This window comes from Lepus europaeus, chromosome 17, assembly GCF_033115175.1.
Source record: "Lepus europaeus isolate LE1 chromosome 17, mLepTim1.pri, whole genome shotgun sequence".
Classification (NCBI taxonomy): domain Eukaryota; kingdom Metazoa; phylum Chordata; class Mammalia; order Lagomorpha; family Leporidae; genus Lepus; species Lepus europaeus.
The window spans coordinates 49,909,106-49,925,610 of NC_084843.1; the positions used below are offsets into that span (position 1 = coordinate 49,909,106).

Here is a 16,505-nt window from a genome sequence, read left to right on the forward strand (position 1 = left end):
ACAAACTGGCCGCCGCCAGCGACAAAACCAAGCTGAGAGCTGGTGACATTCAGCTACAGGCTGGGTTGTGGACCCACGAAGGGAGGGCGGCGAGCGGGACGACCACCGCCAGCCAGGGGCTGCCTTCACCGGGAGCGACTGACAGCATGAACTCAACATCCTGCAGCAACGGCCGATGGAGACGGCAATTCCCTGGCTGAGCAGAGTCCGCCGAGAAAGGAAGACACAATTCCGCTTAAATCACAGCACGGGGCATCCGGGATGTGTGTTCCGGCATAATCCCTGCTCGGTCTAAATTGGCGGCGGCACCACATCGGCCAATTTCTCAGCAGGCACTTTAACCTGTAGGAGGCATTGCGTGTTCTGTCACAAATCTCATTTCCTCTCAGACTGAAGCAGACAGCTGAAGCCAGATGGCCCTTCAAGGCTGTTCGCTATGCTCCGGGAGCCCAACAGGGACACGGCCCACGGCTGGGCTTTTCCTCCTAGGCCACAAGGTGGCGCTAAAGTACAGGAAATGCTGCCTAAATTTGGTGTCCCCTGCCAGGGATAAGGAGAGAAAAACATCCATGATCTCAAGTGGTTGAATTTTAAAAAATAAATAAATAAAAGTAGGCCTAGAATGGGCCTAGGAAGGCCCCAGAACACCCAGAATTCCTTTTATCTTTAGTAAATGCAAAGATATCTGACTGCAGGTAAATGAGGGCTGGAAATTCAAAGGAGTTTAAAGGAGCAATTAAGTCTTTGGTTTGGTAATGAAGGCAGCACTGAGCAACAGACCAGGTAATTAATGTGATTGAGCTCGGAGCTGAAAGAGCGGGCACTTCTCTCTGTTGTAAATTCTGCACCTGGTAAGGGCTGCGCATGGTTATAGATGAGCTAAGAATCAACAGAAACCACTAGGTACCACCACCCCCAAAACCTGGAGGTGGAGAGAAAGGGACCTCCTGGACCTGTGCCGCCCAATACTGTCACTCATGCAGCTACGGAATACTCTCTGGGTTAAGATGGCTCTAAATGTACACTAGATGGGGGTGGGGAGAAGGGGTAAACTTATCAACCATGTTGAGTTTTGATTGTACAACATTTTGGATCTATTGAGTGAGATAAAAGATTAAAATTATTCCCCTTTTTCTTTTCTTTTCTTTTTTTTTTTTTTTTTTTTGGCTTCTAAAAATATTTCATTCCTCATTTGTCTTGCATTGCAGGATTTCCATCGGCTATTGCTGCTTCCACGCAAGATGTCAGCACGGCTGTCATTCGTGAAACACTGAAATACTTCTACAGCAGGGAGATGGCAGAGCAGCTCTGGCGGCCAGCCCCACCCTGTGTCCCTGCTGCCAGGGCCACGCAGTGCCTTGGAGCCTTGCAAGTTCCAGATGAAGAAACGGACACTCAGAGGGGTTAAGCCATGTGCTTAATGCCGCACAGCCAGTCCGTGCCGAGAGCTCTGGTGCAGGCACTTACCCATCCACAATGTGAGATGAGCGACGTTGCTTACTGCAGATGGGACTGTACAGAACAGTAGCTGGGCAGGAGGTCAGCCTGCGGCCCCTCTCTCTGCATGCAACATGGGGGTGGCACTGTCACTGCGGGGAGGCACTGTGGCACACTCTGGTGCTCGACTGCTCACAGATAACATCTAATGACTCTGGGCCTCAAGTGGCTCATTTGCCGAGCATGGTAGCTGTCCATCAGTTTTTGTGACAAGGGCACAGCCGTGATTGCCTTCTGTTGCAAGGTACAAAGGGAGAACGAGGGAGTTTGCTGAGTCATAGGTATATATACATTAATCTTTATAACATGTAGAAGACGGGCCAGAGGCTCAGAGAGGTTCAGTTACTTGGCAATTGTCACACAGCTAGTAACAAAGAAAGAATTTCCCCAGGACTGCCAATCTCTAGGTAAACTTTCTGCTTCTCCCCAGAGCAGAAGGGATACCTTTCCAAACTCGTCCAGAACCTTATGATCCTGTGACTTCAGAAGACGTTCAGGTGCTTAAAAGAATTGGAAATTATACTGCCAGGTAAAAGGTAATCCTCATTAAATGTCATATTCTCTTTTGCTGTGTGTTAATGATGGCCCTTTGTATATAGTCCGTATATCTGTACTAGGAAAAAAATGTTGATGGAAATATAATCACCTAAGGGATTTGGGGATTTTTTTTTTCTCTTTAATGAAGTATAAGAGTCAAGAAACAAATGCCACTTTGTAGCCTGCTGTGATCAGACATGGTACTAAATGCAGCTCACCGAGAACAGAAGTGGTCCCCGCGGATTCCAGGCAATCAGCTGGCAGGGAGCTAGCCAGCCACACTGGGCCTTCTCCCTTAACCTTGCACTGACGGCTCGTCCCGACACCTTACTGACTGCTTCCTGCAGCTCTCTCCCACCAAGCCCTCTCCCATCACAGGCCGAATAGCCATCACCCTCACCTGTACTTTGAAATGGCCCCTGGCAGCAGTATCCAAGATTGCCAACCCCAATTAGAGGGCTAATGCACAAATTTAGCCCTCTCACTCCCTTGCTCCAAACTCTTCCATGGAAAGTGAAGTGAAAAAAACAACGGAAGTTTCTTATAACAGCAGCAACAAAAATATGCAAATCTACTTCAAGAGCCAGTAAGGGGGCCAGTGCTGTGGCACTTAACAGCAGGTAAAGCTGCCACCTGTAGTGCTGGCATCCCATATGGGCGCCAGTTCAAGTCCCGACTGCTCCACGTCCAATCCAGCTCTCTGCTATGCCCTGGGAAAGCAGTGGAAGATGGCCCAAGTGCTTGGGACCCATGTTCAGCCACATGGGAGACCTAGAAGAAGCTCCTGGTTCCAGATCAGCTCAGCTCTGGCCGTTGCGGCCACCTGGAGAGTGAACCAGCGTATGCAAGACTCTGCTTCTGCCTCTCTGTACCTCTGCCTTTCAAATAAAATAAATCTCTTAAAAAAAGAAAAAAAAAAGACCCAGTAAGCCTAGGTATTTGTCGCAGGAGAAATAAAACATATATCCACAAAAAAGGTTTGTACAATAATAGCCACAACAACCTTTTTTATAACAACGTGGGAGAGTGGGGGGGGGAATAAGTATCCATTAACAAAGGATTATGAGGAAAGGTTACCAAGTTGCAATATACTCATACTCTAGATTACTACTTCACCCCAGAAAAAATACTAAGAGCAAAATCATATGGATTAGGGTCTCCAGCTTTAGCAAATGAAAACACAAAGCCGCATGGGGCATGTTCTTACTAAAGAGTGTTCATCGTTTACTTGAAATTTGAATTCGGGCATATTTTGCATGACAAATTTAACATTGATATATCTCAAAAGTGTCCTAAACATAAAAAAGTGAGCGAAGTCAGACACAGGAGATCCTGAAAAGCTCCTTTTATATGAACCTCATGAGCAAGCAAAAATATCACATGGAAAAAAATTAGAGCAGTGGCTGCCCTGGGTGGCGGGGATGGAGCGGAGGGAGGACAGGGTAATGGCTAGGCTAACACAGCTGGCAGTTGGGATGATACAGGTACAACTTAACAGGACTCACTGACTTGTACATGTAATTGTGTCCCAATTAAGAAACCAAACCTATCTTCCACGATTTCTTAATCCCTAAACTCTTGGATGTAGCCTAGAAGATCCTGCCTTCTCTTGCCATCACTTTCCCTCAGGTCTTCCTCTCTTTCCAGCCCCCTGACTCCTGCTGGCTAAGTGCAGACAAACTCCTACTTGTCGTTTCAGACTCAGTCCTAGCTCTTGTGGTATGGAGCTGGAAAAAAAAAAAAAAAAACACCAAAATAAACATCTCTTAATTCCATTTTTCCATGAACTATCTGAAGTTCTCACTAGTGAGTATTTGTATCACCATATTCATAAAATGTATGTTCACCATTCAAGATAGCCAACTGGATCATTTTTTCTTTTTTTTTTTTTTTTATTTGACAGATAGTTATAGACACTGAGAGAGAGACAGAGAGAAAGGTCTTCCTTTTGTTTGTTGGTTCACTCCCCAGATGGCCACAACAGCCGGAGTTGTGCCGATCTGAAGGCAGGATCCCTGAGCTTCTTCTGGATCTCCCACGTGGGTGCAGGGGCCCAAGCACCTGGGCCATCCTCCACTGCTTTCCTAGGCCACAGCAGAGAGCTGGACTGGAAGAGGAGCAACCGGGACTAGAACCGGTGCCCATATGGGATGCCGGCACTGCAGGCAGAGGATTAACCTAGTGCACCACGGCACCGGCCCCTCTTCTCTTCTTAAAAAAATAAAATAAAATTATTCAGGACATACACAAGAAGAGAGAGAGAGAGATAGAGACAGAGACAGAGACAGGCAAAGAACTCTCATTCGCTGGGTCACTTCCCCAGATGGTAGCAGCAATGAGGACTGGGCAGGGCTGAAACCAGGATCCAGGGACCACTTTCAGGTCTTTCACATGGGTAGCAAGGACTCAACTGCGTGAGCCATCATCCTTGCCTCCCAGGGTCTGCATTGTAGGAAGCTGGAGTCAGGAGTCAGAGCCAGAAATCGAACGTGAGCACTCTGATGAGAGAAGTGGGCATCCCAAGGATGTCTTAACTGTCAGGCAAGCACCCTCCTCAACCTGTTGTATTTAAGTTCTCAATGACATGCCCTCCACTTGCCTTCCGTGGACTTCTCTCTGCACTGTAGGAAGAATACTCGGCTCAAGCACGGCTTCATCACCCATTTTCCCACAACCTTTTAGGCTTTCTCTCATGTAGACAGCCTTGCAACTCTCGGGGCTGCAGTGTCAGGTGCGATTAGTGGAGCTGCCATCTGCCCTCTTTCCCCTTTGAGTTCAAGGTGTCTTTGGTAATTTCATTAAGTGTCTAGAGCAAGAAAAGGGAATATTAACCTGGACGAATGAAACCTGACACATGTAAATGCACCTTACTCTGTAATCGGTAACCAGAGCAGCGCCCTACATTTTGCAGACACTCAGTGAGTGTTTGCTGCTGGAGACTAACGATCCCACCCCGGTGCCTTTTTCAGTCGTTACGTCATCTCAAAGAAGGAAATAAAGAAATCAGCTTCATTAATCCACCACCGCAATTCCAAATTTCTCCTTAATGCCCTCCCATTTATGCATAACATATAGACAGGTTTCGTTTGCTTTGACTTGGAATATTAGCGTGTGAATTACACAATAAAATTTGTTCTGGAACATTCTTGGAAGTGGAAGACATGTTATATAATTTCAGGAACACAAAATGAAGGCATAACATGAAAGATTAATAAGTGATTTTATCTACTGTTTTCATCTTGTAGTTTAAAAAGGAGCTACATTTGATTCCAACAGAAGTAGATGCCAGCCAGTAGAATCCGAAAGGCTTGTCACCCTCATCAAACTTCAAGACACTACCTTGAAAAACAGACGATCTGAAAGGGTCAGAGAACAGAGGGCGCTCAGGCCAGAGCTGAGGCAGGGCAGGGCTGCCCGGGGCTGTTGCCGACCACAGGGAGGGCTGAAGGCCATCCTTCTTTCTTTCCCTGTGAGCAGGAAGACCGCACACAAGAGAGCACATCTGGGCTGTGGCCCAGTCCAGCTACTGCAACAGGGCTGAGCTGGCCAGGGGAATCCAAAGGCAAACCACTGGAGGCAGATGGTCGGAAGTCGTGGGCCTCAATCCTGGCTGCCTGCCCAAGGGCAATTCTTCAGCCAGAGATCCCCAGTTTCCTCCTCAATAGCAACCGCGTCACCTGCCTGCATCACATGCTTTGTTTGAGGACCAGATGAGGTCATCGGTAAGAGAGCACTTTTTCAACCAGACAGTGCCTCCGAATCAGCAGAGATGATTGTTTTACACCCTCAGCCACAACTACTGTCCCCAGCAGGTCCAACCAGTGCCTGTCCCAGTGCACACCACACAGCAGAGATAACTTCCAACAGAAAAATCCAGCGATTGCCCATTAGACAGCTCCAGTTCTTTTCCCAGGTCTATGGGTGAGTCTGGAATGATGGGTCCACACTCTCAGGACATCCCCAGAGCAGAGCATCATTCATGAACAAAGTCAGGGACTCATTTTTAGCCATGAGACAGAGCGAAACAGATCAGTCTTGTATTTCAATTTCAGACAGAGATGGCAAAACATTTTGAAGGTGATCAGTACCACGCCCAAGTCAGTCAACAGAGTTAATAACATTTAGCAATCTGTAATGAAATATATAGGCAAAGCTCACAAATGCCTACATAAATCGTTAGGTGAAGCTATTGTGAAGAGAAAATTTATAATTGATCATCATGCTGACAACCTGACCCCAATGATCAATCTTTGCCTCAAAAAAAAAAAAAAAAAAAAGAGACAACCAGGCATTTAGTTGACCAAAGGAAAATATTGCTTGAGCTGCAAGTGGTGACAGCCGAGGAGTGCCACATCCTTGCCTGCCCCACAGCCTCTGCCACCCCACAAGACTTAGCCCTCACACTCCCAGCACCCCCTGGTCCTGCAGCCCCATGTCAGGCTGAGAGAGAGGGCAGCATGCTCACGGTGATCTTAACCTTTACCTGGCTAACTTGAGGCAGCTGGTGGGAGGCTGCATCGCACTAGCTGAATGCTATGATTGAGGACACGGGTTGCTGTCCTGGGCAGCCCTGACAAGGCCAAGGAGCAAGAGGTGTGGAAAGAGGACTCATGCAGTTTGAGAAAGCCACAGAGGTGCCCTTGGAAACCACTGTGATGCTGAACACAGAGCAGGCCCGGAGGGTGGCCAGAATTCTTCATGGCGCTATGACTCATAGACAAGGCTCCCTTCCTGTGGGGGATGAGATCCTAGAAAGCAGTGGCACACATGTGACCAGTCACTCAGCGGATCCGTGCAGAAGGCAATCAGAGAAACAAAGGAATAATCTCAGTAAAAGTAATTCCTAACCGGCAAAGCTGTCTTCCCCCACTGCAGGTGCTCGTTCAAGTTCAGATTGACTGTGATCTCCAAAAGGACAAGCTGGTCCCTAGCAAGGAGACAGGTCGTTCCTGGGGACATTATCCAGATGGGACCTTCAACATGGATGACAGCAACTAGTGGCAAGGGCGGAGTTTGCACAATTGGTGCATTCATTCCCTGGAGCTGCAGGAAGGAGGAGTGGCAAGCGTGGCTGAATGTGTTCCCAGTGACGCCCCAGTTCGCAGCCCCTTCGGGGAGAAGTACAAAGACAAACACCTGGCCGAGCACAGCTCGAGTTTTGACCAGTTGGATGTTGTTCGACTTCCTACATTCAGGAGGAAGACTTGGGCGCTGCTTGGAGTCAGTGGGGCAGACTGCCCTGGTCTATACTCTTGAGGAACTGTGGTTTTTCTACTTGCTACTTGCTAAATTATTTAGTGGAGGGTTAAGTTTATGATTACTAAGTACAAAGAAAGGATGTCATCGTAAAATTAAAAGAAAAACCAGAAAAAAAGGGAGGAAGGTGAAGTGAGGGAGACAGGGAGAGTAGGGTGGGAAGTATCATTATGCCTTTAAAACTGTAGATATGAAATACATAAAATTTGTTCCCTTTATATATATTTAAGAAGTAAAAAAGGCCTCACTCAGCCAGAATCCAGAGAAATTTGTGCACCCTATTCTGTATGTATGGCCACCAAGGAAGAGCAAGAAGATGGGAATGAGTACTTCACCTCAGTGCAGTTGACCAGGAACACCTCCGCCAAAAAGTTCTTGGAGTCTGGCAGCAAACTTGAAATAGCACAGCAGATTCATCAGCAGGATAAGATCCCCATCCTTGGCACTGCAGCCCAGATCCTGAAGATTCTCTGGATAGAAGCACCCCTTTTCGATGTGTTCACTGCACCTCCTAATTAGGTGCTCCCAAGTGGAGCCCATTCTCAGCCAGCCACCCCCTTGCTGTCAGTGACGGTGCTAGCAAAACCCTTTTTTAAATAATAATAATAATAATAATAAAGCCCTTGACCAGGTGGGCAGCTCTCCAGAACTATGAGCTGAGGGGTATACTTGTAGCAGCAGTCCCTTTTTAGTTAGGGTGACTGTGGCTATGTGCTTGCAAGGGAACAACAGGCAAGACTGCCAGATGACATCCATTGCAACATGTATTACAATCCAAGAAGCATACTTGTAACTGCAGTATTTCCTTAGTTAGGGTGAGTTTTCTATGGTCTAAGAGGTTTTCCCAGGTATATAATTTGCATCTCTGGGAGGAGCTAGAAATGGATATCCTTTTTATTTTAGGGAACTCCACCAAATACCCTGGGACCTCCCTGCACAGGATTGCCACGGAAGCAAATAGTGTCTGTGCCCAAAGAGGCACTGTCCAGAGGCAACTCTTTCGAGTGGCAAAGCTTGAACCAGGCTGTCTGGATCTGTTAAAAATTCACATCACTCTACAAACCACCATGGCCCTGAACCTAGGGACCTCAGACTGCTTTTGACAATTATTCAGTATCCTGTTGGACAGACTGACAGAAAGAATGACCACCAAGCAAGCTGGAATGCTCAGCCCTGTTGGCATTGTGACTCTCAACCCATTTTTTCAGGGGAGTCTTAGCAAGAGTTAGATGGGACTTAACTCCACTGGGACAATGCTGACGCCACCCCAGCTCCAGAGCTTCCCACAGGAGCTGAGGCTTGTGTCATAATTGTGCCACAGTCTCTCTTTCCCCCATCAGCCCTGGAGCTCTGACCAGCTTGAGAACAAGCAATTTGTCTCTCTTGCTCGCTGTTACATCCTCAGTGCCCGGGAGAGCGCCAACACAAGCTAAGTGCTCAGCATTTGTTGGGTGGATGAGAAATGCTGAACCTGAACTCGCTAGCAGAGAGCCCCAAACAAAGTGCCGTAAGACCCAAAGCACCTGTGTGGCGTCTTGACAGTCAAGTAGCTGGCTTTGCCAAAGCCTGCAGAACTTACCAGGACAAGACATGGTTCGTGGAGCACCTGGAACAATTCTAGACAAATCCTTAGCCTTCAGGGAAGACGTCTCCTTCCCTCTCTGCTCTAATGACCTTGCATGCATGGTATCACGCCTCTGATTGAGATTACAGCTGACTTCAGCTGGCTTTCTACGTGAGCAACAGATTATGAAATGGAGTTCACGTGCAGAAGGTGAATAGGGAGTGCTTTCCCGAAAAACACCTGGCTCATTCGTTGTTAGCGTCCTAGATTCGTTTGAGCCACTCTTAGCACTGTCCTATTTGAGCTGTAGATGTCGAGGCATTTTCAGATCTGAGCTGGAGCAACATTGCCTTGCTCCATCACATCAGGAACTTTCCCAGGAAGAAGAAACTGGCCCATCTTGTGCCCAGGTAGTTTCAAGGTGACCTCTGGCAGGGCAGCACCTTGACCACAGTTAATTCTTTGTTGAAAACCTGTTGCTTACTGAAGGTTGAGAATACTATATAGGAAAGAAGATTAAATATTCTTGTTCTTTTTGCAAGGAGAAAGAATAAAAGTGCATTACTCTTTAGGACAAGGAATGCATGCAGTAAAAAGCAACTAATGTATGAGACCTGTTAGGAATACAAAATCCCAGAAGCCCTGGCAAGGGATTGCACTTCAAGAGTCAATCTCAAGAGCATACTGGGAAGGCAGTGAGGGAAGGGCCCTGGCTGACGCCAATTAGTGCTCCGTAAACAAATCAGATAATTTTGGGTTTTGCTCAACATCAGGCCCACCTTCCAAGTTCTTAAGGAAAAAAAAAAAAGAAAACTTCAATTTCCCGTAACAATTCAATGTGCAAAGTGGCTTCTATTTGATTTGTGGAAGAACAGCCTGTGTTTGTTTTGTGTCAGAGGTTCTGAATGGCAATTTCTGAACAATGTGTTGAGTCATGAATCCCTTGGGATAAAAGATCTTGACACGAACATGCTGGGGGCCGGGGGGAGGGCAAGGGTGGTGACAGCTGTATAAGTTAAGGCTAACAAGGCTCATTACCCTTCTTCTAACTGAAACTCTTTAAGGCAAACATTTACCGTACACCTGTGCCCAGGAACACTGCTCCCTCCCTCAGGTACTGTGAAGTCACACATTTAGGAAAAGTGACCATAAAAATAATAACAGCGCATACTGATTGGCCATCTGTCACATGCCAGGCATCTCTATGGTTATCTTGTTTAATCTCCAGAGTAGCCATATGATACGTTTTACAAATGAGGGAAGTGAGGCTTTGAGAGGCTAACTAACTTGCTCATTCTCATTCAGGTACTAGGACTGAGCTGAAATTTCAACCTGGCCAATCCAGAAGTGGAATCACTCCCTTAACAAGTATGTAGACTGTATCCCCCAGATAGTATCCATGTACTCACAGATCTCTGATCATTTTAACTCACTGAGGTTAAACGTCTCACTCAAAGACAGATCTTTCTCATTGGCATCAATCAGACACAACGGCCTATACAGCGATTCGTCCCAAGATTGTTGTTATGGGAGGAGAAACTGGACACTGCTAATGTAAATTGTGTATTCTACGTGGTCAATATGATGCTCCTCCTAGGTAAAAGGAAAAATGAGACACTCTTTCCTTCAAAATAGAGCTCTCCTTTATGTCCTCTATGGACTGGCAGCAGCTGAGGTCTCTGAGGTCATGGGACCTGTGGAACAGAACATACCATTCCGTCCTGACCTCCCAGGGCTGATCAGCTTCTTGGGATGGGTCCTCAGGAGGCCTTAAAAGTTGGTGGCTGAACCTTCTCCCCTGATAGCACGATTGCCCTAGAGAAAATCAGATCTGCACTGGCTCCTTGGAGGTTCATCAGAGACAGGCAGGAGGCCAAAACCAGGAGTGAGGAACTGCTGAACACGTCAGGGAGGAGGGTCCCTGACAAACTGCCTACTTCCCACCTTTCCCAACCTCGGCCGGTAGCTATTTCCTGTGTCGAGAAGTCTGTTTTGAGACAGAAAAGATTCTATTCTAATCAATATAATTTTTGAGTATGTTTTTCATTTCTTTTTGAGAGGACTGGGGAGATCTTATCGGCTTGTTCGGTCCCCAAATTCCTGTAACAGCCAGGACTGGGTCAGGCCAAAGCTGGGAGCTGGGAACTCATCCAGGTTCCCACATGGTTGGCAGGAACCCAACTACAGCCTTCTCAGGAGCTGCAGCTGGGAATCAAACCAGGTACTCCAGACTGTGCAACATGGACAGCTTAACCAACGTCTTAACCACTAGGCTAAACAGGGACTCCTAAGTTTGCTTTTAAAATGTGAATCTTGGGAAATGAGCAAGTCCTGAGTGCTTTACATGACACAACTTCTCTGTTCACTCAAGGATGGAATTTTAACGACTGTTCTAGCAAGGCCCCATTTCCTAGCCATATCAGACACCAAAGGGCTTATTTTTGTTGCCACAAAGAGAAATCTTTCTCATTTTATTTTGGAAAATCACTTATACTTCTATCGCAGTGTCCTTATCATGATAATTATATTTTTATTATAAAATGCAGGTCATAATCTTACCTCAGAGGGTTAACTTGAAGAATAAACAATACAAGCTTGGAGTATATATAGAATTCTACAAGTGATCGCTGGGGTCATTATTAAGAATCAGGTCTCTTCCTAGCACTGCTTACAAAAGTGCCCATCTCCTACCCAGCTTCTGCTACTGTCAGACACCAAATGAAGCCCAGGATCACCAAGAAAAAAAAGACCAAACAGTTCATCTGGCACCAGACTAACACCAAACTAAGTGTCACTGAAACCCTGAGGGAGAGACAACAGGATGCAATGATTCAAGGGCCAGATCTTCACAACACTGTGGATGGGAGCAACAGGGAAAACAAAACACATTGCTGCCAAGTGACTTCTGGGAGTCCATGGTTCACAATGTTAAAGAGCTGGAGATGTCATTGATGTGCAACAGATCTCATGATGCTAAGATTGCTCACAAGGCCTCCTCCAAGAACCGCAAAGCCATCACAGAGTAGACTATCAAATGCCCTCATCCCAGTGTCAGACTGTATAGTAGAGAAAATGAATAGACAGCTCATGTGCATATTTTGTGTTTAAATAAAAATGATTAAATCTGGCCGGCGCCGTGGCTTAACAGGCTAATCCTCCGCCTTGCGGCACTGGCACACCAGGTTCTAGTCCCGGTTGGGGCGCCGGATTCTACCCCGGTTGCCCCTCTTCCAGGCCAGTTCTCTGCTTTGGCCCGGGAAGGCAGTGGAGGATGGCCCAAGTCCTTGGGCCCTGCACCCGCATGCGAGACCAGGAGAAGCACCTGGCTCCTGGCTTCAGATCAGCGCGATGCGCTGGCCACAGTGGCCATTGGAGGCTGAACCAACGGCAAAAAGGAAGACCTTTCTCTCTGTCTCTATCTCTCACTATCCACTCTGCCTGTGGAAAAAAAAAAAAAAAACAAAATTAAATTAAAAAAAAGAAAACTATTTTAAAAAATGATTAAATCTGCCCCCAAAAAAAATCTAGGAGGGGACTTTGTCCTCCTTCCCCCAAAAGGATTCTGTGGGTCTGATACATGAGGCTGTGAAATGCAATAGTCGCACCAGTGAGGCAAATTGACTGAATATGTTCTTGTTCAGTCACCAAATTCTGGGGTCTGAATTGTGTCCAGAAATCTATACTTTGACAAGTGAAGAGTCATTATAATTGGGAGGGGAATTAGGGAGAGAAAAAGCAACCAAATGTATGCAAAACAAACAAAAATATTTTATTGTAACTTAAAATTCATTTCCTAGACCATGGATAATGCGCGCATTGGATAACATTAGTAGACACAGTGAAGAGGCATTTGGACAATCACCAACAATGATGAATGTGCAGATGTCATAAAAGAACTTTTTCATGTTACTGGATTTCCTGAATGTAGTATTGGCAAAAAAAGGAAATTTCAACACAAAAACATGTAGTCTATTTTTCTGAACATCACTTATTTTATTTGCTAACCTTGACAGTGACTAAAGAATGAGGTACGGTAAACTTTCCAGAAGTCTGAGTGCGGAGCAGAAGTCCAAGGTGCCCTGGAGCGCCCATTATTGCATTATTGAGTAGGATGGACTCGGTGATGAAACTGTCCTGACTCCAGGTTTGCCACAGAGAAAAGGACTATTTCCCTGCCTCACAGAGGCATTGTGAGGCTTCATGCTAATAAAGTGCTTCAGGCGCCTTCCAAGAAAGGCAACAGAGACGTGTAAAATAACTGTACGTATTTCAAAAGAAATGAAAAGACGGTTTTGGCACAATGGGAAGGGTGCCTTCTATTTAAAGAGCACTTGGATATTTATAAACCCCTCTGACCTCATGGTTTCTTTTACTTTGTTTTTATTTAAGAGACCAATGTTTCTCTATTGTCAATCTTACAACAGCCATTCTCAACCCAGGCCATGTAGCTGGAATCAGTTAAAGAGATCATTCAAAATATAGATGCTTGGGTCAGAGCCTAGACCTACAGTATTAAAATTTCTAAGTGTGGTACCCAGACACCTGTATTTTCAAAAAAAACCTATGAGGAATTCTCATGCATATCCAAGTTTAAAAACCCATTTCTTCAGGGGGAAAAAACTGTCAATCTATTAAACACTGATTTCTTTCCTAGAACATTATTAAGATGAAATGAAACTGGATAAGGGTATCAATTTCTTACATTTCCCACTCAGACTCAGCACACTCTCTCTCATACACACACACACACACACACTCCCTGTGTAGTTCTGCTCTTGAGTTAAATTGATTAACAGTGGTAAAATCAGATAGTAGCAAGCAAGTGCTTCATCAGGATGATACACAGGACCTGCAATCCATCCCCCACTGTGCCCAAAGCAAATGGATGTTTCCCATTTGCCACAATGGAATGGTTGAAAAATGCATTTCCAATTTGGAAACGGGTAAAATCATCACCTCCTGGGAAACATCGGTCAAGTGGACGCTGACACGTGAGCGAGATGATGATGACCGACCGCGGAGAAAGGCTCCCGAGACCACTCCTCTGCTTGCAGTTTGCCTGCATCTCAGGAAGTGAAATGTTTTGTGCTCAGTGGGCACCAAATGACATATATATGGGTGCTTCATCAAGGTAAACAAAAACTAGTGACTCATTTAAAATATCTTTTTTTAAAAAAATGATCAGTTTGCTCCAGTGCAAGTCTTCATGCTGTTTTAGCAACCACTTTCATTTCCTGGTTGGCTTGAGGTCTTCTATCTACCAGCTAGTCTACCACAGACAAGAGTGATTTAATCCCTACTGGCCTTCACATATCCCCTCACGGGGCTTGCATCAGTTTTAAAATAGGAGTGAGCGCTCTGGGCGCCCTGCAGTGGAACTAGTGGAGTCAGCATAGAAATTACAGTTCTTTACACAGAGAAAAACCTTCTGAGAGGGGCCCAAAGTTTCCCAATGTTCAAAACTAATGAATAATCTCACTTCCTGGGGAGGTAAATACATTGTGCATACAGTACATAAAGAGTAGGATATGTTGAAAAAACAAATTGTTCAGAGTCAACCATGGGAAAGTCTGCTCTGAGAAAGCAGTCTTGATTCTACAGAAATCTACTGGAGAATTAGTTAAAATATTTTTTTTTTTTTTTGCTATAGGGTATCAAAGGGCAAAAATAGTGTCTTGCAATGATCCTCTAAACATTAGAGGCAACTTTGTACAAAAATGTGGTGGGAGCTGGCTTGGGGAGTGGTTTTTTGCAAAGATCCCAAGTGGGCAAAGCTGCCAGCAGCAGAATCAACCCTCCCAGGAGGACGCAGAAGCCGCTGAAATAAAAGGCGATGTCATAGGTCTGGGTCCAGTCGTAAAACCAACCTGCAAAGACAGTGAGAGAAAGTGAGCTTCGCAGGAACCGTGGAAATCTCAAGCCCTCCCCTTCATTTTATCCATCTCACGTACAGATAAGCTTAGGACATATAGTATTTATTATCCTCACCTCCTTCCAGCTTGGCATTAGAAGAAGAGTGAGAAGAGGAGAACCTCTCAGATATTTGGACAAGAACAAACAGGCATTTAAAAGAATGGGGGACCAATTCCAGAGCAAATATATTGGCTTTCCCAGCAGGATCAAGGCAAACTTGACTACATCATTGCCAGGAGACATTCCTTGCAGATTTACTATCTGCAAAACTCTGCAATTACCATAGTCTGGATTTCTGTATCTGGAGCGACTGCAACCAAGAACAGCAAAATGGGTTGATGTTAAGGAAGATATCTTACCAACAATTGGTGGTCCAAGGCTATTTCCAAGTCCAGCAAAGAACATTAATATCCCGTAGGCATGGGCTAATTTTTCAATTCCCACAGTCTTTGTGGTCACATAGGGGAAGATGGACCAATTACCAGTAAAAAACCCCAGGATCGCAGAAAGGATTGCCAGTGTGACATAACTTTTGGCAAATGGAATTGCACACAAGGCCAGGCCCATGATTAGCAAGGTAACGACGTAGAGATATAAAGTATTAATCCACTTGAAGTCAGCCAGTATCCCTAAAAGGAGTTTACCAACTGTTGTCATAATGCCTATAATGGAAATAAGAGGCATAAAAAACTCTTCTTCTTTCACATTTGAACTCCTTGCTACATCTTCCATAAGCAGAGAAGGTGGAAACCCTCCAATGTCAAAAAGCAGGATAGCAATGAAGAGAGCTGAAAACACCCTGTTCTTAAAAAGAGCCAGAGTTTCTCCACAGTAGTTTTTATATAACTGCCACTTCCTCTTGGCAAGCTGTTTGCAAAAATATGTCTGTTCTACAACCTTCTTTCTGTAGGTTTCAGGCTCTTTTGTGTCCGCCGCGGTGGGCGTTTTATGATGCAGACTCTCCTGTTTCCAGCCAGCAGGGGCCAGAGGGCTCTTGCATGTTTCCTCACAACTGTAGCTCTTATCAAGAATGTTTATGTTTTCTTCCAGATTTTTTTCTTTTTCATTGTAAATGGAGTATCTATCCGGTATATTTTCTGGAGCTGTTTTTTCGGGCAACGGACACGCAGAGGGCTGGAGGGGTCTCATCAGACTGCCACAGGCCAATATATTTAGAGCTAGAGCACCCACGATCAGCAGACATCCGTCCAGTCCGTAGAACTCTATCAGCATCCTCTGCAGAGCAGCATATATGAACAGACCAACGCTAGAACCTACAACGGAAATGGGAACAGTTCAGTCTCAGCCTCTTAGACGGGGGCTAGCAGACAAGCATTAGTAATATCACGAGTCAATGTCTCTTTCTCATGGGCATTCATACACACTTCCTGTTAAAATCACAGCACCGCTGAAGATAACATTGATGACAGTACTAACAGTAAATCAGACAAAACACTGATCTTACAAATTAGCATTAATGGCTCAGACACGTTCAACATTTTATATCACATACTCTTTTTCTTATTCCCAAGCCACAGATGAAGTACCCTAGGGCTAGAAGGCTTGAGAAATTACCCACTGATCACAGAGCTATTAATGGCATAGGTAGGATTCACAGTGAAGTCAGTCTGACTCCAGGAGCCCATACTCTTAACAAACTCCATCCTGCGATTCTTTTGCACTTGGTATGTGCCAGGCTCCATGCTATATCTTCATTTCCTTTTTTTGCAAATTTTTC

The 16,505-nt window shown here is 45.5% G+C and overlaps 1 protein-coding gene and 1 pseudogene across 4 annotated transcripts in view; one reads left to right on the top strand and one right to left on the bottom strand.

The window, feature by feature from the left end:
- Positions 1–6,644: 6,644 nt before the first annotated feature.
- On the top strand, positions 6,645–7,290 carry LOC133775802 (55 kDa erythrocyte membrane protein-like; annotated as a pseudogene).
- Positions 7,291–12,635: 5,345 nt separating this feature from the next.
- The window catches only part of SLC16A9 (solute carrier family 16 member 9), a 52,715-nt gene continuing 48,845 nt past the window's right edge, over positions 12,636–16,505 (bottom strand). For all 4 annotated transcript variants that reach the window (XM_062214876.1, XM_062214873.1, XM_062214877.1 and 1 more), the window contains exons 5-6: positions 15,127–16,041; positions 12,636–14,721 (exon numbers count right to left, since the gene is read on the bottom strand). In XM_062214876.1, the coding sequence (XP_062070860.1) occupies positions 14,543–14,721; positions 15,127–16,041 (1,094 nt within the window). In that variant the 3' untranslated portion in view covers positions 12,636–14,542. The remainder of the gene's footprint in view (positions 14,722–15,126; positions 16,042–16,505) is intronic.